Source organism: Coptis chinensis, chromosome 5 (genome assembly GCF_015680905.1).
Source record: "Coptis chinensis isolate HL-2020 chromosome 5, ASM1568090v1, whole genome shotgun sequence".
Taxonomy (NCBI): domain Eukaryota; kingdom Viridiplantae; phylum Streptophyta; class Magnoliopsida; order Ranunculales; family Ranunculaceae; genus Coptis; species Coptis chinensis.
The window spans coordinates 11521035-11547530 of NC_141460.1; the positions used below are offsets into that span (position 1 = coordinate 11521035).

At 37.3% G+C, this 26496-nt stretch overlaps 2 protein-coding genes and 2 long non-coding RNA genes across 5 annotated transcripts; all 4 read left to right on the forward strand.

The window, feature by feature from the left end:
* Positions 1 to 11474: 11474 nt before the first annotated feature.
* Positions 11475 to 12516, forward strand: LOC147496673 (uncharacterized). Its single transcript, XM_086562632.1, has 5 exons — positions 11475 to 11736; positions 11815 to 11884; positions 11963 to 12072; positions 12292 to 12407; positions 12511 to 12516. Exons 1-5 carry the CDS (start codon positions 11673 to 11675, stop codon positions 12514 to 12516), a joined length of 366 nt encoding a protein of 121 aa, XP_086418758.1. The 5' UTR covers positions 11475 to 11672.
* A 22-nt stretch (positions 12517 to 12538) lies between these two features.
* Positions 12539 to 18966, forward strand: LOC147496674 (pyrophosphate--fructose 6-phosphate 1-phosphotransferase subunit alpha-like). Of its 2 annotated transcripts, XM_086562474.1 has the most exons (5): positions 12539 to 12616; positions 17902 to 17955; positions 18026 to 18106; positions 18208 to 18301; positions 18865 to 18966. In XM_086562474.1, exons 1-5 carry the CDS (start codon positions 12614 to 12616, stop codon positions 18957 to 18959), a joined length of 327 nt encoding a protein of 108 aa, XP_086418600.1. In that variant the 5' UTR covers positions 12539 to 12613; the 3' UTR covers positions 18960 to 18966. The 2 variants fall into 2 exon arrangements, with proteins under 2 accessions (XP_086418600.1, XP_086418599.1); XM_086562473.1 differs by lacking the exon at positions 12539 to 12616 and having other exon boundaries at positions 17800 to 17955.
* LOC147496675 (uncharacterized) lies at positions 13481 to 14123 on the forward strand. The gene is made up of 3 exons (XR_015195193.1): positions 13481 to 13576; positions 13838 to 13906; positions 13978 to 14123. It is a non-coding gene; the product is annotated as an uncharacterized LOC147496675 (long non-coding RNA).
* Positions 18967 to 19234: 268 nt separating the features above from the next.
* LOC147496676 (uncharacterized) lies at positions 19235 to 20388 on the forward strand. The gene is made up of 3 exons (XR_015197101.1): positions 19235 to 19348; positions 19424 to 19478; positions 20199 to 20388. It is a non-coding gene; the product is annotated as an uncharacterized LOC147496676 (long non-coding RNA).
* The last annotated feature ends 6108 nt before the right edge of the window (positions 20389 to 26496 follow it).

The window sequence follows — 26496 nt, forward strand, 5'->3', positions numbered from 1 at the left end:
CAGATATCTAGGTTATTACAATTTCAAAACAAAATTGTTTAGGTCTACTGATATTGGTTCTGTTTCGCGACTATTACCTCATTGATAAGTGCTCAAAAAGTGCTATTTAACCCTCGATTATGCCTCTTGTTCAGCCATCTTAGTGGACTAATAGTGTTTATAAGTTATGTTTTAAGATTCTACGTGAAAAAGACGGTTTGTAGAATATTAGAGAAAATGGGGTAAAACGAAGCAATTCGGAGCATTAAGGATCACATGGGAGGCCCGTGGACAATTATGGAGAAGGCCAAGGAATTGGAGCTATTAAAGATGCGACTTGGACCTATTTTAAGCCTATTTGGAAGCCTAAGGCCAAAGGATTAGCCGCTTGGACCAAAGCTTCGCAAAAGAGGATAGAAGGATAGAAGCGTAGAGAGAAAATAGCTTACGCATCAGGGGCCGATGGATCGAAAGTGTCCGGAGACGGATTGATCAAGTCCGGACACATGGATCGAAAGGCCCGACGCGCGTGAATCGATTAATCGTAGCCAATTCCTTCCGGTTTGAAGACGAAGTTGGACTCTGAAGAAGTCTATTTGTATTAGGAAACAAATGACGGTTTGGAATGCTTCTAGAGCTCATTGTAACCCCTATAAATAGAGGACCTAAGTTAATCTCATGTAAGGGGCCAATTCACTTATATTCTTGTCTCCAAAACTTGGAGGCAGAGAGATTAATAATAAAAGATCGGTTTTAACCAAATTGAGTCTTAATAAATTAGTCTTTTCTAGTCTTATGTTCTTCGACTCTTCTTCTTCTCGTTCTTCGTGTTCTTCCTTCTTTATGGAAGGCTAATCTTCTCCTTCAAGGGGAGGAGATGAAACCCGATCTTAAGGTTTAATGATTCTTCCGGTTCATAGTGTTCTTCAATCGGGTTAGTTCTTTATGTTTTTAGTTATTAGTTCCATTTCCCACACCGGGGATGGAAGTATAGAATAGGGTTTATGTTTTGTAATATTAATATCATGCTAGTGTTCTTTACTTTTCTTCTAGTAGTATAGTTCTTTAGAGTTAGGGAAGTATTCTTTGTGTTGCCTTAGAAGGGGTAGCCTCGGGGAGTGCCTTGGGGAAGTATTCTTTGTGTTTGCTTTAAGTGGTGATTCATTGAATGGCATACTATTAGGAAGTACTCCTTGATGTTGCTCTTGGTAATACATTGAATGGTCACTGAGCTTACATAAAAGGAAAAGAAGATATTAATAGCATAAACATAAGAACAACCTTAAGTAGAGTTAATTGTTAACGATGTTTTGTCCAAGAGGGCATCGGCACTTGCTCGATTGCCTAATTGTAGTCTACTTGTAAGAACAACCATGAAGTAGAAGGTCATAGATTAAAAGTATTGGTGGATTCTAATATCTTGAATTCCCTCTCTTATAAATTCCCAATAGTTTAGTTAATTTAGTTTAGTTTAGCATTAGAATCAAAATCTCTATAATCATAGTTTTTAATCCCTTAAACCCCCTTTTCAATCTTGTCCTTCATATAACATACACTTAAAAGTGGAACGATACCCTTTTCATCCTTTACTTATTGAGGGATAATTAGGTTTTGATACGCTTCTATTTTGTTCAACGACCATCATCTATCCACACCATCCATACACATCTACACACACAAAAAGAGGCAGTGTCACTCATCTGGGGAGCCTCATATCGCCAATAAAGAATGGTTATCTAAGATACAGGTAATTGTACTTTAGTGCGACATTTGTTTGTATGTTATTTCTATTTTCTAAACATAAACATTGTTTGTATATTCAAATTTGGCTTAATTATTGCTTTCTTTAGCACAATGTTTGCATATTTAAAAATAGGTTATATCATCAATCTCTTCCTCATCCATTAAAAGTGGCCGTTTGAGTGGAAAACGTTCGGACTGGTGCTTTGTGTTTGTCAGGAAATCGTGGGACTTCTATGTTATGGGAGAGCTTATTGTTTCGGCAGTAAACTGCTTCAACACAACGAGAGCAATGGTAAGGAACGCACTAAGAAACAAAGGAATTTGTTGTTGGGGGAGATGAAACTGAACCAAATAATGGCTGCCTATGTACCCAAGATCTATTATCTAGGGATCAAGTTTCCACATAGTTCCTTATGAAAAATAGTTTGGTATTTATATAGGTAGAGTAGAGAATCCTTGTAGCTCAAGTAATTGTGATAGACTATAACTCTCAACTGATAATTATCTCTTTGATAAGAAATGAATCTGGACATAAATCAATGTACATTAGTGGCAAGCCATGTAGCTAAGGTTCAGCCTTAGACACATGAGTTAATGGGCCTGTACATTGATCCATGGTATTGCAAATTGGGCTTTAGCCCTGTCGATTAAATGAATAAAATAGAGACCCCTACTAATGGACGTTTGCCACGTAGGTGGGGGTCGAAACACCGCCCCCTCTTTGTCATGTGAACAAAGGCAAAGAAGAGAAGAAAAATCAAGGAAAACTTGGAATAAGAAAAGAGTAAGCGGGATGTATAACAAAGTGTCGTGTGAACGTAAACGATAGGAAAATGGACAATCGAAAAAAATTCGTGAATTATCGGAAACGAAATAATATCAAATTAACGTATACGGGACGCATTGTAGTTTAAAAAAAAATGGCTGAAAATTGCACAGAAATTTTTTCGAAAGAAATTGATTGCCGAAAACTGTACCGAACGCATTACGTGACAATATATGAAAGTTGATTTTGACGACGCGTGCCACTGGAATAGCAATACTAGGATTAGACTGATGAAATTATACGTAGGGGCAATATAATAATAATAGTAATAAAAGGAGGTTAAACATGAATCGGACTCAAAGTGTTCAAATGAGATAAGAATATGAAGTAGATAAGAATTGAGAGTAGAGATGAAGTTGGAGTTGGAGAAGAATTCCACCAGCAATGGAAAACTTACTCGGAAACCTTATATAATTACTGGATGCAGCTCCCGCATATCCCAATTCATGAAAAATAGTGATTCTCATCAAACAGAACGTTGCCAAGACTCCAACACAGCTGCGTCAAATTCTGTGATCCTACTGCGTGTCGATTAACATGTACGTTGCTCTCGCTCTCATCTTTGTTCACGAGGGTTCGTAAGCACAGCACCAAACAGCACCACGTCCGTACCAGAAGTGCTCAACTTTGAGCTTGAACGAATGTGAGAAAAAGCCTACGAATATCTGTCCTCTTTGCACGAGACCTCACCTTGGTTTCTGACGTTGGTGGTAAGCAACCTTGGCGCGGTACGCTGCTGTCGTGTTTTTTTTTTTTTTTTTTTTTGCGTTTTGTAATTTGATTTTATGCATGGTCTTGAACTGCTGAATGGTGTCCTTAGGAATTTCTCTGCATGAAACATGTAGATAGGACAAAAAGGAAAACTGTTGGTGTTCGGAGCGAAGTCCTTCATGAGCGGTTGTGGTGAAGGCGATGATGGTGCCTTTATTCAAACTGATTCCAACAAAACACGATACCGTGCACTGCCAGTAAAGGAGGGGCACCATACCTGCGCTTCTTTAATTTGGCCCAGTGAACCCGGTTTTTGAACTATCTTACCCGTTTTTTTTTTTTAGATAGAAACGACCATATTAAACTGGCGAAAGATAATCGACAATAAAAAATTGGATGACGATCGTAGATATGGTGAGGTGGAAAGAAGGTGACAAATACAATGAACACACGACGCCACGACGATGGTCACTTAAAGAACTACGGAAAATACTAGTACTCGAGATATTTGAGATGGACGAAGTGTATGAATTTGAAACAAAAGTCGAAGAAGATGAAATAGTAATGGCTTACTCACAATTAAGTTGCGGGAATGCAATTCCATTAAGTAAAGAAATTGCGCAATTATTGAGTTATTTTGGGCTACCAAAGAAGACGGAGAAAAGTTCAGAGAATATGACAAAGCGGTGGCAAAAAACTTCAACAGCATAAAATAGGTATGTCAGTATTTTTTTTTCCAATTAGTTTCAAATTTTGGTTAAGTTTGAAAGACTAACGAAAAGATTTGTATTTTCGTCGCAGGTTGAAACGGCGGAATTACAAACAAAAGATATTGACGAAAAGTTTCGAACGGAAAGATCACAATACCGTAGAAAAAAAATAATAATAAAGAAGCTGAATAAAGTTTTCGCTTAGAAAGTTAACGTAATGCGAATTTTTTCCGCGACGAGAAAACGTTAAATTCACGAGCCTCGGAAAGTTTCGCTCAGAAAGTTCGGCTTAATGCCTTAGAAAAAATAATGAAGCTGTCAAAAAAATTTCACTTGCTAAATTTCTCGTAGAAAGATCGGCACAATGCCTTAGAAAAAAGGGGATTCACGCGAGCGAGAAAAATAAAAGAACCGGATTGTAAAGAAAAGAATGATAGAGAATGTCGGGGTGACTATTCGAAAAGCAATGGCTAAAGCACTACAAAAAGAACGACTTTACCCGACTGACTATGGTTTCGCGAAGGTATTACCCGACGAACCAAAACGAAAAATGCTCGGTCGGCATAGGCTTCCGACGGTTAAAATCGGGTCGAGAATAGGCCGTCGGCGTTGATGATCTTTGCCCGATGATATTCCTACAATTTTGGACCGTCGATATTCCTCGCTGCCTTTGACCGTCGGGTATACCTGCGATGTTTATGTCCGTCGGAAATTAGGTTTTAGACGGTTGGATATTCCTATCGCTCTATGACCGTCGGGTATACCTTACGATAAAAATTAGTTTTTTTTTAAAAAAAAAATATATATATATATATATATATATATATATATATATATATATATATATATATATATATATATATATGGGATTTTAATAAAAGATCCCAACATCACATTCTTTTCGTGCCAACATCACAATTATAACAAAAGAGCTACACTTAGTACAAACAAAAAATGAAGTAAGCCAAAATAACAAAATATAATTCATAAGGCCAAATAAGAACATATGGGTGTCTTTGATTTATTCTCGAAATGCTTAACACGAACACTAACCGACCGAAATGTATCATGATGGTGTATGTTCTACCATATTCATCCTTAATATCTCATACCAAAAATCACTAGAAGCAAAAAACCCCAATTACAATCTACATTATCAATTTTTCATTTTGTTACTAAAACAATGAGGGAAACCTCATCCTCAAGCATCGAAGAAACCTCGAAAATAAAGCATCTCGTTAGCGGCTTTGAAAGCAAGATGATACGAAAAGTCAATGATGGTTCAAGTGACAAGGTAAGTACTATAGTAATATGAGAAAAGTAACCGGAATATTTCCAGTTGTCAAGTTTCTCCGCACGCAAGCATCTCTCATCCTCCTCCAAGCGATCTTGAACTTTTCGCCAATCGGGCCGCTTTGCATTGCAAATGAAAGGTCAATTACAATACATGAATAACTAAAGATTGTAGATAGGTTCTATGAAAGACCACTCTACTCCAAGAGCCCAAGCTGATAGAGAAAAGCACAACCATGCCTACCAACCTAAGTCTTCAACCCGACCTACCACTTTGCTACAGAAGCTCAAGCTGATTAAGAAAGGCACAACAATGCATAACAAAGGTACACGCCTAACATAGAGTGAGCACATGCAGTTCACACAATTTCTACCATAGTATAGTCCGTATAACCAAAAACCTTTGTTTTTTCTACACGTACCTTAATGAAGTCACAGGATCGCTTTGTATTCCCTAATATTCCTTTTATGCTCCTCATGGGCCTTTGCCTTCTCCTCGTCATCGAATTCCACAATGGAAACAAGAAAAAGCTTGAAATGTTTTTAATAAGAAAACACCGAGAAAATATCTGCCACGACCATAAGGATTAAAATATATCTAACCAACGAGGATAATTCTATCAGAACCTTTTAACTATGCACATAAAACCCCACTGAACTGTTATGTCTTCTCTTTTTTAAAATACTCATCATGTTGCTAGCTTGCAATTACACATTACACTGTACAAGTGTAAATATAACTATTGAGTTTTCATTGCACTGTACAAGTGCAAAACAACTCTGTTGAGTTTTCAAGCCATGCATGGAATCAAAGATGACATCATCTCTTCAACCAACGAAACTCAAACAACTACACAGCTCCAACCTGAAAACTCTTCTTCTTCTTCTTCTTCTAATAACAACAATGAAGAAAACAAGCCTTTTAACACTGCCCCTTCATCTTCTTTGAATTTGCTTCAACCAGACCTGAATCTTCACACTTCAGATGTTTTAGCAAAAGGGGTGTCTTCATTACTTGGTAGTGTTATGAAAGATTTTGATACTAAAGCTGAAAATACTCTTAAAAGCCAGGATCACTTGTCTTTTTCCATTGATAGACTCACTAGAGAAAATGGGGCGTACTTCTGAATTGGAGGACCTTAGCTCTACTTCATGTCAGATGCTCTGCCGCTTGATTGCTAGTGAATGCAAAGAGAAGTTACATCTGGAAGGGGCCACGATTGTCAATCTGGTCATCAGTCTATTGAAGGAATTGCATCCACGAAGTCATGATAAATAGATTTTTCATATACAGTAGCTTGACTCCACATTCACCCCAAGTTGAATCATAGTGTGAATGACATTTGTCACACATGTAACTTATGTCAAGTTATATTTCATGCTTCATTGTCGAGGAAGTTGATGTTTCAACAATGTTCATTCATGAAAGTTAGATGAAAATTTCTTGCCAAAAAAAAAAAAAAAAAAAAAAAAAAAAGTAAATATAACTATTGAAAAGCTTTTATACACAATACTTATTGTGCCCATTTCAAGTTGAAAGTTTGATTTTCTCCGTAAGAATTTTTAATGATAGGTGTAAGTGAGCAACAAATTCAAGCAAAGAAACGAATCGCGGGAGATAAAACAAAAATTATTTAGCTATAAGCAAAAAAAGGAATTGGATTGTGATGATGATATATAAAGATCATTGGTGTCTAACAAATAATAACTACAGAAAATTTTACCTTTTTCTTAAGTTCCCAAATAGCTTTCAAAAAGATCCTTTGCGATCTCTAACTCGCTCAACAAAGAGATTCAACATTAGCAAATCGATTCCATTCATATTCAACATTAGCAGATTCCAAGAGTGCTTTAAACACATCTTTTGCCTCTGAAGGGACAAGGTACATACTACATTACACGCCATGGCATTTGTATCTATTAACAGAACAAAAAGGGATAATACCTTTGAGTCAATCTTCCCCGTCTAGGAGGTTATTCCAGTGCATTCAAAGACCTCCTAAAAGCACCGATCCACAACCAAACAGCAATAACATCTTAAAATCAGAAGGTTTCCAGGAGGTGTTGCCAAGGTAATAGACCTAAACAATAAACGAGGCAATTTAATTCAAATCCAGAGAAAGGTCGAGTCACGTCGGATGAGTTCGTTGATTATTTAAGTTATATGGAGAAAGCTTTCAATCATAAAAACCTTCAAGACCACAAACAGGTCAAGCTTCATGCTACGCAGTTGAAAGACTATGAACTTGTGTGGTAATGCGATGAGTTGAACTTCGAGGGAGCACTTAGGAACCCAAGCCCGAAGAGGTGGTGGCCAACTTTCCCAAGCTAATTCATCTAAGAGCAACATAGCGGGGTGCTAGCCAAAGAGAACTAACCAAAAGTTGAAGCTTTGACTAACCCAACACCAAAACCAAGCTTTAATTCATTTCACGAAGCGAAAATAATAGTAACCAATTGAAACAAATTATAAAGCAACCTAAAATCTAAAGGAAATCTCAAAAAAAAAATACCCAACCTGAAAAATTGATTCTTTCTCTAGCAGTAATTTGAGCTTTAAATCAACCTATAAAATTACTTAAGAGAATCAATATCTAAAGTAAAACCAAAGAGAACAAAAAATTAATTAAGCTTGAATATATAAGAGAACCAACTTTGAAAATCAAAGCTTTTTGAGAGAGACGGTGAGAAAGAGATCTTTCGGATACTGCCGATGGATGTGATTCATTGAGCGGTGGTTGAAGGAAAGGTCAATACTACCGATGGATGTGATTCATTGACCGGTGGTTGAAGGAAAGGTTAATACTGCCGATGGATGTGAACAGCTTTTATCTTTTTGTTCGATGCAACCTAAACAGTTATGTCTTTTTTGGTTATTTTTTTAATTTTCCAAAAAAAATATGTGGGAAGCGAAATTAGTTTGCCGCTTGGTATTTAGAAGATATATGCCGACCGTTAACAACTCTTGTAGAACCGTCGGGTACCCAGGGAGATTACCCGACAAATGGCCAGATTATACCCGACTGACAAAATGTGTTGGTAACGTCCTACCGACGGAATCCGTTGGGTATTCTTTATGGTGTCTCTCGGGTAAACTCGTTTTTTTGGTAGTGAAGAAAAGTGTCGTTCACCGTGGATGAACTCGAAAAATACTTTAAGCAGAGTCAATGATTGTCGACAGCATTAAACAGGTATGTTAGTATATTTTATTAGTTATCTTAAAACTTTGGTTAAGTTTGAAAGATTGATGAAAATATTTGTATTTTTGTTGCAGGTTGAAACATAGAAATTACGAACAAAAGATATTGACAAAAAATTTCGAGTGGAAATATCTCAATGCCTTGGAAAAAATAAAGAAGCAGAAGAGAGGTTTTGCTCAGGGTGATCGCACCGCAATGTAGTAGAAGAAATAAAGAAGTCGGAGAAAATTTTCGCTTAGAAAAATCGACGAAAAGTGTCTCTCAGAAATATCGGCCCAATGCCTTAGAAAAAATAATGAAGCGGACGGAAAGTTTCGTTGAGAAAGAGTGGGGCAATGCCTTAGAAAAAATAATGAATACGGAAGATAGTTAACCGAAAGTGCTAAGTGAAGCAAATGCAAATTTCGAAGAAGAAAATGAAGATTTAATCGAGCGACCGTAAGATAATTGACAGAGACAATCGAGTAGGTAATTGTGTGAATGTAATACCATAGAGCTAAAACTTCTTTTGATGAAAAATAAAAATAAAATGGGTTTGTTATTGAATATTGTTGTTGTGTCAGATAACATACCTGCAGAAAAGTGACAATGTTGTAGATTTATGCAGTTGAAATGAAATAGAACGAGATGCCCCCACGTAGAGAAAAACGCCCCCAATGCATACTTAACTTTGCAAAAATAGGCTAAGCGAGCATAAAAGCGTTCAAAGTTAAGCTGATGAAGCTAAACATGGTAACCTCGTCAGATTCTCTCGTAGCGATAATAATGACTAAGCGAGCGTAAAAAGTGTTCAAACTTAGACTGACAAAGCTAAATGTGGTAACTTTGTCAGATTTTTTTCGTAATGATAGTAATGAACTAAGCGAGCGTAAAAACATTTAAACTTAAACTGACGAAGCTAAATGTGGTAACTTCGTCAGATTTTTTCGTAATGATAGTAATGAACTAAAAGCGGCGTAAAGCCGTTCAAACTTAGACTGACAAAGCTAAATGTGGTAACTTCGTCAGATTTTTTCGTAATGATAGTAATGAACTAAGTGAGCGTAAAAGCGTTCAAACTTAGACTGACAAAGCTAAATGTGGTAACTTTGTCAGATTTTTTCGTAATGATAGTAATGAACTAAGCAAGCATAAAAGCGTTCAAACTTAAACTGACGAAGCTAAATGTGGTAACTTCGTCAGATTTTTTTCGTAATGATAGTAATGAACTAAGCGAGCGCAAAAACGTTCAAACTTAGACTGACGAAAAGATGACTGCAAAAGTGATGTGTCTTGACCTTTCGCTTCTAACGATGACGGAGAGATAAGCCAATGAATATGCATGACGTATGTCATTGCGGGGTCTTTGAGTGATAGAGATGCTATCAAATTGTCGAGCAAAGCTATGTATCAAACTAAGATAAGCCGCCATACGCTCATCTCTTGCTTCAAAAGACCCGCCAAACTGATTGGCAACAAGGCGAGAATCCGTGTATAACTGGAGCTTTCGCGCCCCCAATTTCAAAGCTGTTCTCAAGGCACAAATGGCAGCCTCATATTCGGCTTCGTTATTTGAAGCGGCGAAGCCAAGTCGCATAGATTTCTCAATCTTCTCTCCGCCGGGTTTAACAAAAATGCATCTAATTCCAGACCCAGATTTATTATGGGAGCCATCCGAGTAAACAATCCATAAGTCAATGGGATTAGAAATTGCGTTTTCAAGTTGGTCTTCGTCGCCCCCAGTTATTGGCGGCAGAATGTCTTCCATAGATACTTCCTGGCGCAAAAAATCGTCAATAGGAGAATCATCAATCGGAAAATCAGCTATAAAAGAAGCTAGAGCATGTCCTTTTTCAGTAGTACGACTTTCAAAGACAATTCTATATGCATTAAGATAACTTTCCCATTCGGTTAATCTACTTGATTATGATAAAAAAAGACGGGTCTACCATCATCAATGAAAAGAACATCACTAATAGCTTGAGTTATAGCTGCCAGGTATATGCCACTAGGTTGACCCGTTGAAGGACTTGTCAATATAGGAGGACTGACCAAGTATTTCTTCAGTTGTTGCAATGCCATCTCACAATCAATGTTCCAAGTTGCCGCCCTCTTTAAAGTTTGGAAGAAGGGATGACAACGATCGGAATATTTAGAAATAAATCTATGAAGAGCGGCAAGCCAACCAATAAGTCGTTGAATTTCCTTCTTATTTTTTGGTGATGGTATATCAATAACGGCGCGTATCTGATCAGGATTAGCCTCAATACCTCTACGAGTCATGAGGTATCCCAGAAATTTTTCGGAAGAGAGGCAAAAAGAACATTTGGCGGGATTGAGTCTCATGTCATACTTGTTAAGCCTATCAAAAACAAGTTGAAGATCGGAAAGATGATCACCAGTATCCTTCAATTTAACGACTATATCATCGATATAAGCCTCCATTACTTTTCCCAGCAGATCGGAAAAAATTGTATTGAAGAGTGAAATCCATTTCATCCAGAAGATTTAAATGCATTGCATCCCTCGGTCGAGCCTATGTGGAAGATGACACCTGCCATTACCTCTTACAAGAGTTAGAGATTTTAAAGCGGTACACACTTCGGTCCCTACCGAGATTGTCTTTTTCTTTGCGTGTAACCAGCCTATCTAGGTCGGTAGTTTGTCTGGGATTGTGGTCTTCTCTCTAGTTGCTTTTGTGACACCTTCCTTCCTTATCGGATCATACCTGTCTAGGACGACGATTTTTCTCAGGTCAACGAGGTCGGCCTTCCCTGTCAGGTCAGTCTCGTTTGGGATATTGGTATTCACTACACCATAACAGGCTATTTGCAACACGCACCTTTTTTGGTTTGCAACACTTTTTTAGCGTTGGTAAGTTGCATACGCTATATAAGCGTTGCGAATGTTGATAGGTGTTGCTTTAATTCGGAGGAATTTCAAGAATTAATTTCTAATGCTTTCAAATTAGAGCAAACCGTAGGTTATGCGTTAGAAACTTGAAATTTTGGCGAAAGAGGGAAACAAAATGAAATCGCGCTCATTATTTCGTCAAAACATAAAACATAACCTCGATCTCTTTCTCTCCTCTCCACTCCCTTCTCTTCTCTCACTACTACCGCTCACTGCCGCTACCCTCTCTCTTCTACTCCCTTCTCTTCTCTCACTACTACCGCTCAATATGAACCGAAAACAAAGGATAAGAAACTTGACATAACCTTGGCGAAAAAAATGGAGTTGGGTTTCACACACAAAGCTTGGGAGAAATGGGCATCTCACAATATTGGGTCTTCTGGTAATTTCATGATGATCATCATCACTATATAATTTTCCTTGAGCATTTTTAACTTGTCTAAAAATAGTTTTGATGCAGGTGAACCATTAAAAGTTGTTATGCTACTTAACTATGACCCAACTGGTCCTTCTCGCCTGCTTTCAATCATGTAAGTAAACCTTATTACATTATTTGAACCCATTTTTGTGTTTGTCATTCTTAAATGTTTAATTTTTATGTTGGGTAGAGCAGAGCAACGAGGGATAATTGGAAAGCCTGTGGAGTTGGTCTCGTTTCTTGACTACGTTAAACGGAACAATCTTCCAGGGGAGTGTTTTGTTATTGGCTCTAATCAATGTAAGTCCAGTTGCATTGTTCTACATTCTTCCAGAGTCGATATTATACCACTTCAACTTACACTTATGTTTTTGTACAAAATAGTGGAGCAGTTAATATTACGGTATTTTTAAAACTGTTGGGAAATCTCCTGCATTACAATGATTAGGAGTGTGGATGGAATGTGTTGTGAAAGTGTTCTACCCTGATAATGACTTTGTGGGGTTGGCTTGATGACAGATATGGTGACATCAATACATGAGAGCTTCTTCAGTGCTAGGTGTGTAAATACATCAAAAGTAGCTGGTGAAGGTGCTATTGTTATCTGCATAACCCGCTTTTCTCTTGGTTGCTTTGTAAGACTTGACTTTGCCTCTCGTGTAGAATTTGTGCTTTCTTTTTGAATTTTTTTTAAATATCATTATTGATTTCCTCTTCATATCTGTTATGTAATTATAGGTATGAAGGATCAATCGTTCAAATACCCGCAATGGTGGTCTGCGATAAGTTTGTGTGGCAGTTAAGTCGAAGAAATCTTTAAACATCAGTATGCTAGATTTACATGGTAAGCGTTGAGTGCAGACCATGAATTGAATTGGGATTTACCATTTTGATATTTCACATTTCATGTATGTGTAATGCAGAGCCCATTTGAGAAAACTACTAAAAAAAAGGGTTTTTATCTTGGTTCTAAAATTATCCTTATCTTAGTTATGTTGATGACCGAGATAATATGTCCCATAAACTAGTTATTATCTATGAGTTGAAATATGTTATCTCGATTCTTACATATCCGAGATAAACCAAAATATAATTATCTCGCATGGTGTAGCACTGATATAATAGGAAATTTCAGTTATCTCGCACTCAATTGAAATAATTGAAATTATACCAAATATCTCGGCACTTAACCGATATAATTAATCTTAAACCAAATATCTCGGAATAGATAGGCAAAATAGAAAACAGAAATCGCAAAAAAGAGGACACGATTAGATAATGGCAACCGCCCTCTTCACACTCTCTCGCACGAACTCAGGATGGCAACCGCGCGCCCCGTTGTGCTCCCAGCCTCCCAAGTATCTCACTTCTCCACTCTCGAGCTTAACAAGGTAAGTACCGATTTTTATAATTGCAAGCACCGATTTTTTAAAATTGGAAGAACGAACGAATTTAGTCCCTTCTCAAAAGCCCTAGGTCGTAACTATTCTTCTTCAACCTAACGAAATGAAATTCCATCCCAACTTTGTGACCTAATCAGAGTTCTAATTAATTCGTTGGTATTTGAAGGTGGAGTGTGGACGCATCTCTTCCTCTCTTGGATCAGTGTACTTCATCTCCTTCATAAGGCTTCAAGGTACGGTTTTTCTTTTCTATTGATTGGAGACTTTGGATGTAGCATTTTAATTATTCTCTACTCACATTTTGAGCTTCCTCTTTCACTATCATTGCAGCACTCCAAGATACTCAGAAGGCAGTGTTTTCCATATCAAAAACCCCGTCTGAAGCACAGGTACTTATTGAGGTAATTTTTTTATTTACTACAAAATATGAATTAAGAAAAGCACTTTGAGGGTAAACTGCCTGAAACTTGTTAAGTTTCTAAAATAATGTTATTTCAACAGTATGCAGTCAAACTGCACCTGGGCTCTAGCTTACCCATTTTGCCTCGTGCCCAGGGGAGCTTAGTATTGCCTAGACTGGCAAATAGACTATAACTAGTCCTTGCATTACACCATAAATTTATTTGGACCTTATGAGGCATTTATATTCCTTTGTCTTTTAGGTCTTTGAGCAAGGACTGCGTGGAGTTGTTTTGCAGGTCGAAGATGTTGATTTTGTCCTTGAATTGAAGGTAATTTCTCTTGGAGTAGAGGTTTTCAACTATAGTAAGGCGTTGGCTCTAATCGTGGCTAGCATTATCAGGACTATATTGACAGAAGATGTGAATCCATTGAACTTGGTTAAAGCTACTGTTACACGTGTTCAAGTAGAATGGGTGATCACATGTGTTGATTTGTGCACTCTCTTGAGGCCCAGCGAGGGAATTCTGGTCTGATCTAGACTCTGAATTTGTCATGTCGCCCAATTGAGAAAGAAAGAACAAGGACTTGTTGATGGTCCCTTCAATCGACATCGGGTTTGCTTCTTAATTCTAGGTGCTTTCTTCTTCATTTTTTTTAGTTTGTTTCTCGCTACTATAGCGGCTAGTATCTTACTTACCGCTACCATTAGTCCGGCTAAGCCAATATACTTTGACACAAGTTTGTTAATAAGCGTTTGTGAAGCCCACTCTTTTGTTAATAGAGTTTCTTAATAGAAGTTTGTTCAACAAGATGTTGCTAGAAATTTTTGGTATCTAAGGGCCTTTGATGAGTTTACCCTGGGGAACGAAGGAGGGATTAGCCTCTAAGGAAAACCGAGAAAGAAGGGATATGGAAGAAAATAATATGAGAAGGCTAGGGACCAGTTTTATCTTTCTCAAGATTCATTTAATATCAAATTAGCATGTGCACGGGGTTATGACAATACTTCAAGTAGTGGGGGTACGGTTTCATTAATGAGTTTCTCTATTTTTCGATATGGCAACAAGGTAAGTTGCAAGCCAAAGTACCTGGTTTGATAATTCAAGGAGTATATATTATCTAATGAAGATTAGTAAGATACCATGGAAACTTTCCTGACTTGCTGAAAGCTAGAGGCACTGTAGAAGATATGAGCAACTTTGATATAGACTTGAAAGTACAAAGAGCAAAGGATATCCCACTTGAAAAAGTATCTGTCAAGAAACAAATTGACCTACTCACAGCCCAAGCATGGATTTCTCAGAGTAAACAGCTTGAGGACAAGGTTGCAAAAATGAGCGTACATTTTGGTTTCCCATCTGAGTATACCCATATGATCTTACTTCAGACGGTAGGAGGGAAGCGAGCCGTGCAATCAATTGATATACAAAAGATTCTAAACAAAGTTGACCTACAGAAACTTGTGGAATCTAAAGATCGCAAGATTACATTTATGAAAGGAACGGGGATTGGCTTTGGTAACTTGGTTTCAACGGCTGATAATGTTCCTCCCAAGATTCGGGGAATCCCGATTGCCAGAGCTTGCGGGGGAAGTCTTTGCAAAGGCAGCTTCGAGTTGTTGCAGTAAGCTGGAAAATTGCTGTTGTTGCATGTGTTGCATTCGGACTTGTTCACAGATGAATGATCAGTGTGCAATTGCTATCACACAACTTTGCACTACCTTGGTGTGTTTGGGCTGCCTCACTGTTGTTCTCTGTGTTGCAAAATGCAGTTGATGACTTCATTGTTTGATACCGCAAGTTTGTTGGCAATCATCACGATCCCTTAACCTAAAGACAAGAGCAATCACACTTCCTATTTTCCTAGTACAAGTTAGTTTACAAATGATGTATATATGGCCATTGTATCATGTTCTGGAATATATTGCTTTTCGAGATTGTTTTAGTTTTCAAAAATTTTTTTTTTGGTATCTCCTTTTTAAGTTTTTTTGGTTGTAAATATGGATGCCCCGGTTCTTTATTGTTGTTTTGGGGACTGGGAACCATTGTATCATTGCTTTAAGTCGAATAAGTATAATGCATGATTTTCTGTTGATCCTACCTAACGTAACGTAATATGTTTGCTTCCTTATCAATGGGTTTTAGACTTTTAGTTAAGGCGAAGTTCATGTTGATAGTTACAGATTTGGAACTATTGAAATACTGGTCTGAAGGATTGGAATTTATGGCTAATTACAATATCGCTAAAATCTCTATCGTATTATCAAATTGAGAAATTCTAACTTTGCAGGCTTATTATTTTGGTGTTAAGTTGAATGATATTGCTGCAATATTATCATTTCTTGTTGATTTGTTATTGCCTTTGGTGTGAGGTTTTAATCATGGATTCTCAATGACGTAAGAATGTAACTTAAGCATGCATCAACAAGAAGCATAGCTATAACACCAGGATGCAGTAGGATGATAAAATGAAGGGTGCTGATAAATTAAGCTTTCCTTCTCAAGTTGTCCTTTTGTCTCCTAGCGATCTAGCTTGTGAATTCAGGTATGCTTTTCGTCCTTCATAATACGCTATATGGTAGTGTAGGTTAACTAGCTATTAACTTCTTGCTCATGCGAATTATTTATCTGATTGTAGTTGTAGGTGATGAATGCAAATAAGATAGGAATAGAATGGTCTGCAAATCCAAAAGCTCGCTTGGAGATCCCAATTTGATGCTCGTGCCTTTGTCACGCGTAAGATCAGTCACATAAGTACGACAAACAAGCCTAGATGGCAAGATAGTAGAGGTCCATCTTTGAGGGTTCCAGCAAGGCCGCAAGTACTTGACTTTCAGTTGATTCCACCAAGCTAGGCGATATCTCATCTAGTAAGTTTTACCTCCTGAGAACTAAGCCTAGACTTGCACCTCATCTAGATGATAGTTCATATTGGGAGTTGTAGACTATGGACTATTGAAAACACCAGCTAGGCATCATTAGTGGTTTAGGTTTGTTTTTGCGAATTATGTTCTCTATTCAACTATTGCTACCATTTTCTATATTGGAGCTCGTCTTGTGAAAGATAAAATATCCACATTTAATAAATTTTTCACGGTAGAATGTTAATTGATTGTTGTTTTTCTTCCATATCGATTAGATATAGTTCTAATCTACATCTGTTTGCAGGTTTTCTTTGCTTTGACCATTGGGTCATGAACATTTCTCAAGCCAATGCAATGGCTGAAAAGTAACAAAGCCAAGGACTCCACTGCGTCTATTTTCAACATTCTTGATAGTAAACCAAAGATAGATTCAAGAAATGATGAAGACGACACACTAGCCAGTGTGAGAGGTGATATTGACTTACATCATGTCCGCTTTAAATACTCAACACGCCTGGATGTGCAGATCTTCCAAGACGTGTCTTAGTATTCCATATGGAAAGGTTAAAAACATGTCTTCCTATAGTTCAAAGATTAGTTGATATATATTTGAGTTATTATCAATGATTGATCAGTGGTACTCTTTGGAAGTTATGTTCATGTTTGACATTGTTCATTCAATAAAATGAGATTCTTCAAAGAAATTGACTTATGTTGGGTTGCTTTTGTTGGTTGATGTTTATGAATATAAAGGGTAATGTGGTGGTTGTTCGGGAGAGTGGTTTCTATTTGTAGGTTGTTATAACAATAACAAAACATTAAAATAAAAAAAAATAAAAAAATAAAAAAAAAATGACAAACTATGTCGGCCAAAAAAAGAGGTGAGATAAAAGGTTGTACATGTGATCACCCTTTCGAAAAGAATTTATCACGGTTTACTTTTATTATCTCGGTTTCAATAAAAAAACATCTCAATTTTCTTCTATACTAATTGGTTTCAATCACAATTCATCTCGGTTTTATTCCATATAATCTCTGTTTGATTGAGAAAACTGAGATAATAGGTTTAGATAAGATGTCAGACTTCTGAGATTATTTAGTAGCTTATTATCTCGGTTTTATAGAACTCTATTATCTCAGTGGTTTTTATCTCGGTTTGTTTTTCCTAGAAAATCAAGGCAAAAGCTCTAACATCTCACCTTTTAGCTGAGTTTATAAGCCCTTTTATAAAACAATATACTGTATAGTTGCAAAAGAGAAAAACAAAGTTTTCAATTTAGTCTCATGCCTTTACTAACGTATAAAATCAAAGTTCACTGCCAATTTAGTCTCATCCCATCCCCCAACACACAAACACACACACACACACACAAATTTTATATCCTTATGCTATTTTACTACTACACTTGACAGTCACGCAGTGAAAAATAATGGAGATTGTCTGCTATGCCTTGTTTCCAGGTCAATTCCCAGCTCATAAGTAATGTCTGCACAGATGCTCTCTCTGCTAAAAAGGTAATCGGCTTAATACAAGCGTACACAATTTTAACCCTATCTCGGCTGAACCTTGAATTTGTTCTTCCAGTATTACTATTTTATCAGACTCATGGGTCGGAAGGCATCACATGTTGCTTTGGAGTGCACTCTTCAGTCACACCCAAATATGGTATGCTTCTTTTGTCTGAGATCATCTGTCATTGACAATTCTTGGTGTAACTGCTTCCACTTTTTTTAAGTGGCACTTGATTTGTTGTACTTTTTCCTCAGGTTATCCTTGGGGAGGAGATTGCTTCATCTAAGCTTACTTTGTTTGATCTGACGAAACAAATTTGTGATGCAGTTCAAACCAGAGCAGAACAAGGTCTGAAATCAAGGCTCTGTTTATTTACTATACTTTGTTAGTTATTGAAACTTTGACTTTCTAAATAACTAATTGATCCTCACATATAGATCAAGTTATATTCAATTATAGTTTATCCAATTTCTAAATAACTAATTGAAACAATATTATAGTAGAATCCAATTATAATCCCTTATACTTTATCAAGATATGTGGCAATGGTCTGTAACTTTTGGTGATTACAATTACCTATTAATTTCAAAAAATAAAGAAGTGCAGCTCAAAGCCTCAAACGGTGATAAATGTAACCTTATTTACCATAAGGGTAGAGGCTACATCCGAAAAAAGGTAAAAGGTGACTTAAACATCAAAATGGGGACCTGATTTTTTTTTAGAATTGGCAATTTTTATGCACACTGATTATGTTAGAAATCAAAGGATTTAAATCCGTCAGTTATGCTATGATTTAAAATAACCGCAAAGAGAAGGTCGTATATGAAGACATTGTGGTATTGTTTTTATTCTGTTGTCTCGAACTTTCCGTTATTAATGAACTTATCACTTTTATATGATTATGCTAACAGACAAGAATAATGGAGTCATCCTTTTGCCTGAGGGGATAATTGAAAGCATTCCTGAAGTGTACCCACTCTTACAGGTAACCTACATGATTTCTTAATGAGTACACCCATCGAATCTGTCAATGTAGCTCTTATTGGCATCTATCCATAAGAATGAATTTGCTCTTTTTAGTTTCAAACATAGTTAAAAAGTTACTAATTTGAGGTGATGCTTTGGTTACTGTAATCACCTATCTAGGAAATTCATGGCTTGCCTGAGACAAGGTGTTTTACATTGACAACATTTCCTCACAACTTTCACCCTGGGCATCTGCCTTGTTTGAATTTTTGCCACCTTTTATCAAGAAACAGGCTCTCTCTCTCTCTCTCTCTCTCTGTTTGAGTCTTTCCGTCTAATGCTGCTTAATGATATTCATCTGAATCAATATTTTATGTTGTCCAGCTGCTGCTTCATCCCTAATCTGATGATTCTGCACATTTATCACAGGTATGATACTGGCTAGGTGCTTTTGAGAAAAGGATTTTATCATTTATCATGACTTACTCTTGGTTTCTATTTCAGATTGAGACAGAAACTTCTAGCTCATTTGGTGGAGACAGAAATGAACAAGCGCTTGGTAGGTTCTTTTGGCATAGTTTTGTTTTCTTGGAAGATTTTTATATTGGTTTTGCTACTGTATTTTGGTTCGCAAAGTTCTTATTTAAATGCTTTGCTTTGTTTATTTGTATTTTGAAATTCATAGTTTGACCACAACCTTAGTCGGTTAGTCACATGGATGATAGAAGGTCATCTCTTCTTTAGCTACTTGAATTTTGGGGAGAGTACCTTCCTTGAATTCTCCGTCTTATGTGCAACTTCTGAGATTTAAGTGTGTGTACTGAGCAAAGTTGTGCTCAATTCTTTCTGAAGAAATTTCAATCTTTTTTCAAAAGAAGCAGTATTGCAGTAAAATGGTTTTGTCTTGGTAGTTCCAGACTTGACAATTGATATATCCATATAAGGAGAATCTTACAAGGCTAACAATTTGCGGAGTAGGGAAGAATAATGTATTTGAGGATTTGAAATTCATATCCTAGCTTTAGTAATGTGAAATCGTCTTATATTGCGATATTAATCCCTTTTCTCGTTTGTCCATTTTGGCCTTTTATGGCGATTGTTCACTGCCATCGGGATTTATACTTATTCTGTTGTGAGCATAAAATTTGTCTTATGTGAGCAATACAATTAATAGAAGGAATGGTCCCTAAGGATGGGTAGCCTTGAAAATGTTGCTCCTGTTAATGGTCTGTTCTACTAGCTATGTTTTACCTTGATTTTTTTTTGATGATGTGTACAGAAAGAAAGGACGTACAAGGGAAATAAGTTTGCTATCTGTCACTTCTTTGGTTATCAGGCTCGAAGGTCTTTGCCATCAAAATTTGATTGTGATTATGCCTATGTATTATTACTTTCAACATTGTTTATTGTATTCTTGTATTCATTCTTGTATTCATTGTTTATTGTAGGTTTAGCTAGTCTCGCTACAAAATATGAGAAATTATTATTTTTTTATTAGCAACTCATCAGCAACGGTTTATAACCGTTACAAACAAATTTTAAATTATTTTTTTTAAAATTAACTAACAACTTTGAAACGGTTACAAACCGTTGGTAAAATTTTTAACAAATTACCAACGTTTAAAAAGCGTTTGTGAAATAAAAAACCATTGCAAAAGTTTTAAATTTGTGCACGAAATAGTTATAATAAGCGTTGGAAAGTTCTGTTTGCAACGGTTAATAACCGTTGGAAATTTCTGTTTACAACGCTTTTTAAGCGTTGGAAATTAAAAAGCGTTGCGAAAATTATTAGCAACGCTTTTTTGCCGTTGCAAATAGCCTGTTATGGTGTAGTGATTCCTTATATTTTCTTCGGTGACACCTTCTTTCCCTATCTGGTCGGACCTGTCTGGGATGACAATTTTTCTCAAATCTGTGAGGTTGGCCTTCCCTGTCAGGTCGGTCTAGTCTAGGATGAAGGTTTTCCTTATACTTTCTTCCATGACGCCTTCTTTCCCTGCCTGGTCGGACCTGTCTAGGATGGCGATTTTCCTCAAATCTGCGAGGTCGGCCTTCCCTGTCAGGTCGGTCCAGTATGGGATGAAGGTTTTCCTTATACTTTCTTCCGTGACGCCTTCTTTCGGAGGCATTTGTACCGCCGTTTGCGGTAGCGGCGGCGGTGGTGCTGCTGCCTTCCAGAACCAAGTAACAAAAGTACGTAATTTTTCGTCACGTTGTTGCTTGATGTTCAAAAGTGAGTCGACATCCTTTGGCGTCTTGCAATTGTGGCAGAAATGATTAACAAACTGATTTTCTAGTTCATTGTATTGGTGAATTGATCTTGAAGGCAACTCACTAAACCAGCGTAATACTTCTCCCTTTAGAGTTGATGGAAAGAGCTTACACATGAGCGGATCATCTCCACCCCATAACACCAACTTATTTTTGAACGATAGAACATGCAAGCCAGGACCTCCTTCCGACTCATCATAAAGTTCAACAATCGGGTTGTTTGAAGTCGGGATGGTGGTAAGCTTCCTGAATGTCAAGCGAAAACTTATCAAGTACGTCATCATTGACTGTCAAGTTTTTCATTCTTACATCCCTTGACTCTCTATCGTTAAGTTCTTTTGCAATCAACTCTTTCAACTATTGTTCTGTTAGAGTAAAAGTATTGGCTTGAACAACTGGACACCCCCGGTCGTGCCCATGTGGAGAAGGATACCTTCCATTATCTCTTATTGGAGTTAGAGATCTTTGGTGATGCGCGACGATCAGCACTCCGACCGGTGATTGTCTTTGTCTATCCCTCCAATCCAACCTGTCTAGGCGGTAGTCACCCTTTGGCGGTGGTCGGTATAATTATACCACTTCTCCATGTTTTGTTGCTCTTGTCTGGGATGCCCGCCTTCCTAGTCATGTCGAACATATCTCGGATGGCGGTCTTCCCTGAAATTGCTTCTCAGAGGTAAATCTTCCATTTGAGATCGGACATGTCAAGAGTAGTAGTTATCCCTACCAATCCGATTCTCCCCATAAGTACGGGTAATAGGGTCATTACTCTTAGAGTATGCACTGGTTGATTGTGTTTGAGAAATAACACGTTGTTGAGGACGATGAAGTGGATCTTCAAGATGGTCCCATACACTGGAATGGCCTGCGTCCCTTCGTGGTTGCCTTGATGTTGTTGAATTTGCAGCATCGTCCACCGGCCTTTGCCTCTTTGCCAGCTTCCTTCTCAAGTTTCTATTTAAAATTTTGACTCGTCGTAACTCACGCTCAACCGTATTAGGGGTGAATTGGCAGTTACTATCACCTTTCCCGTTAGTTGGTGTGAGAGTAATGTCCATGTCCATATCCATGTTAACTGAAGGATCGACATGAACAGACGGCGGACCGCATGGAGGATTATTGACTTGTCGGTTTTCTTGTTGCAAGACTATTAGGGTTGGTGCCGGCGGTTGTACTGCCTTTTGCGGTGGCGGTGGCGGAAGCGGTGGCGGTTGCGCTGCTACAGTTGGATGTTGAGAATTGATCCTACCACTAGGAGCAACTTGATTGTTCAACGGTTCTTGCATTGGCCGATTTGAATTTCGAGGGTTGCGAGTCCTATTAGCAGGAGGAATATGTCGACTATTTGGTCTGCTTCTTGTGCTTACCATCTTAATTGTTTCACGTGATAATGAATTCTAAATTCCCCACAGACGGCGCCAATTATGTTTCGGCAGTAAAGAACTGCTTCAACACAACGAGAGCAATGGTAAAGAACGCACTAAGAAACAAAGGAATTTGATGTTGGGGGAGATGAAACTGAACCAAATAATAGCTGCCTACGTACCCAAGATCTATTCTCTAGGGATCAAGTTTCCACGTAGTTCCTTATGAAAAACAGTTTGGTATTTATATAGGTAGAGTAGAGAGTCCTTGTAGCTCAAGTAATTGTGATAGACTATAACTCTCAACTGATAATTATCTCTTTGATAAGAAATGAATCTGGACATAAATCAATGTACATTAGTGGCAAGTCATGTAGCTAAGGTTCAGCCTTAGACACATGAGTTAATGGGCCTGTACATTGATCCATGGTATTACAAATTGGGCTTTAGCCCTGTCGATTAAATGAATAAAATAGAGACCCCTACTAATGGACGTTTGCCATGTAGGTGGGGGTAACACTTATGAAAGCTAAGAGTTATTGGTAGCTTTCGATATAGTTTCCTTCGATATATTTCCAGTATTTGTTTTTACAATGTAACTCCAACTTTTCTCCTGTTCCTCACATCACTATTATTTCCCTAGTGATTTTTTCCTGGGTTTCGGTGGTCAAGAGTCCTTTCTTATAATGGCACATCACAGCCATCAGTTTGGGCTTAGATGCAAGTTTGCACATTTACTACCGTCTTGTTTACTCTATGAGTCCAACTTGGTTCTTGGTGATTCACATATTGGGGTTGGGGGAGGGGATTAACCCTCCTTCATATATTGCTCATCTTGCCCTACATTGTACGCCTGTCCGACTCTCTTTTTGCCCCCTTATTCTTCACTCTATTACTAAATTGAATTCGCCTATCTACTCCGTAGGTCATCGTTTACAAATGGAAATCTTGTGTGTTGAGTTTGTTGATTCCCTTTACATTTAAGTACTAAATTTAAGGAAGTTACATAGAATCACTTGGAGTAATAATTATTCTCTCCCTTCTATGAAATTCCTGACTGGTGCCTTAATGGTGGAATGATATATTTCTATTGGTTATGTTGAAGATGCTGATATGAATATATAATTGTAGTATGCAATGTTTTTTATTTTGTCAAAGACGCTTTTGTTTCTTTTAGGGTTAACTAGTATTACCTCCTGCTAGGTGAGCCAATTAGAATTCCCTCCTTACCAGATGGGGAAATTAGAGTCTTTTCCTAAGTACACACAAAAAAAAAGTCAATTTGGATTGACCATGTTTTTTTTGTGTGTATTGGGGAGAAATCCTAATTGGCCCATCTAGGAGTAATATTCGTTAACCCTTTCTTTTTAAATTGCACCACTTCGAGGCGATCCAGAACAAGTGAACAACCGTACTTTGTGTAGTCAAAGACGGGTCAAAGGGCCACGGGTACAAAGGTGGCAATTTTAGTGAAAATGGCTCAGTTGTTGTGGTCTGCGTCTTTGTATAGTGATTTATGTATCTGTTCTGGCTGGCTTGGCATGAGCTCATGACTTTTACAGTATACTTCATAAGTTCTCTACCTAGAGTTTAGAGTCGCACTAAATCGCTATAGGCAGACATCTTAGCTATGAAAATATTAAGATGAATTGGTATCAATACTAGAACAAGAACAGATAATATTGCATAAGACAGTCGAAATTCAACAGTTATTCCCATTATAATAATCGCTAGCATGTTTAACACTGTTAAATGTCATCTCAAGGTACATAGCTTGGCTTGCTTCAATTAGAAATCTAGCCACTCATTAATTGTGATCGAGGTCGGGGAAACTCATTATCTATCATACCTCTACGTGTGCTTTTGGGCATACACCAACATCAAAGAGATAACCTATTTTTAATTTGTTTTAAAAGTATATTATCCTTAGCGGGGGAAAAAAAAAGCTTAATTATAACCAGGGGTGACCAGTAATCACAGAATTAAAAAAAAGTGAACGTTACTGTGTTTACCAAGAACTTCTATCTTTGAATGTTCTTAGGTTGCACAATATTGATAGATGAATGATAGACTGAATGGAATTGAATTAAAGGTTTTTATTGATTTAGAGATAGAAAGTTTACAATCGCTATGATCCACTATTTCTCTCTCTTGTTATAATGAATTTTTTCCAGAATGATTGAATGAATATCTTTCTTCTTCATCCAGTCTTTATATAGTTTCCTTGATTAGCCTTGCCCCAATCCGTTTTTGGCACCAGTCTTTTTCTTTCTTCTTTCATTTCCCGCTTCATTCTTGCAAACATTTAAACATAACCTCGAAATATATCGAGATATTGACTTTTATGTCGATATCTCAAGTTTCGAAATATCAGCTAACATATTTAAGGGCGCGATATTTGCCTACTACATTGCCCCCTCTCGAAAATTTGAAATCTCGCTCGGAATTTCAATTTTTCGAGAAATGGTTTTATTTGGGTCCATATAACCACCTGATCCATTTCTTTGAATAATAAAATTAAAAAAAATCAACCGTTTCGTTTCCCTTGCTTCTTAGAGACACTTCTTTCCCACTCCAAGTGTTTTCGCTTTTCATTCTTCCCGCATTCTGGCTTGTTCTTCAAAGAAGAAACTCTTTCTTACATTCATCCAGGTATGCTTCTTTTTCCCTGCACTTGGTTAACTTATCTAGAACCAGCATTGATATATACTTATTTTGCAAGAATATGAAACGACAGTTTGAGAGTTTTAAAATTAGTTTTTTGGAATTCAAATTTTCCAAATCTATCTATGTATTTGTGTTCGTGCTTATATGATGGTACATAACACTATATTAAACTCTTAATTATGTAAAAGTTTGCACCTTCTTTTTCATAAGATGCATTAAGCATTTATTTTTCTTCTTACTGTTATGACTATCGGATATATCGATATGGAAATTGTTATATCGCTATTTTCGATATGCCAACCTTATATCTCGCATTATCCGATAATCTAACACTATATTAATGTTGTGCTATATATATTAAATTTTCGATACTAAAAAAATACCTTTATCATCCCCTCTTTGCTTATAGCCCCTTCAATGGCGAGTGAGGATACCATTTCTGATGCTAGCGTCGATAGTGGCGACACCCTTTCTGATAGACATGATAGCCATGCTTTTGCCTCCACTTCTGCTAACACCAAACGTCCTCATATGTCTTGGGAGTTATCTTATGTCGTTGAAGGAGTTCCTTGTCATCCTTTCGCCGCTACTGATTCTGAATCTGAGCACGATACTATTGAGGATAAGAGTCAATGGAGACATGGACTTAGCGCTTTTTTTCATCAAAAGATCCAGCTTAGCTTTAGTTCAAGCTGTCTATCAAATTCCCTCCACCTTTTACCTCCAACATTATGCTGGTACCGAACCTTCACCCAATGTCAATGTGGTACCAAGCAAGAGATTATTGTTATTGTCGGACAAATCGTCTCTGGTTTGAGACTTCCTCTAACTAACCTCGATCGTGAAGTGTTAAACTATCTGAACATTTTCCCTGGTCAGGGTATGGGTAACTTTTGGAGATTAATGTTTATCTGTAATTATTACAATAGCCATCTCTCCCCGAAAACTATGAAGCTGATAGAATTAGATTGTCCGATATCCTTATGCACTATAGATTTTGTAAAAAGACTATCGGATATTTTTATCCCAAAAAACATACCCGTAAAAACATTAGGGGTATCCTTCATCAGAATCGTAAAAGCGATAAAGAATGGACACAGTATCCTATCGTTGTTCTGGGTCTATGGGAAAGTATCGACACTCCAGCAAATCCTCCCTTAAAATATCAAGTCTTCAATACTTCAGGTATACCCATCTTTTAATTTACTTTCGATATTTATATATTGGAATTCCCCTATGACCCCAACCTCTCTGCCTTTTTTCAGTTTTCCTTCC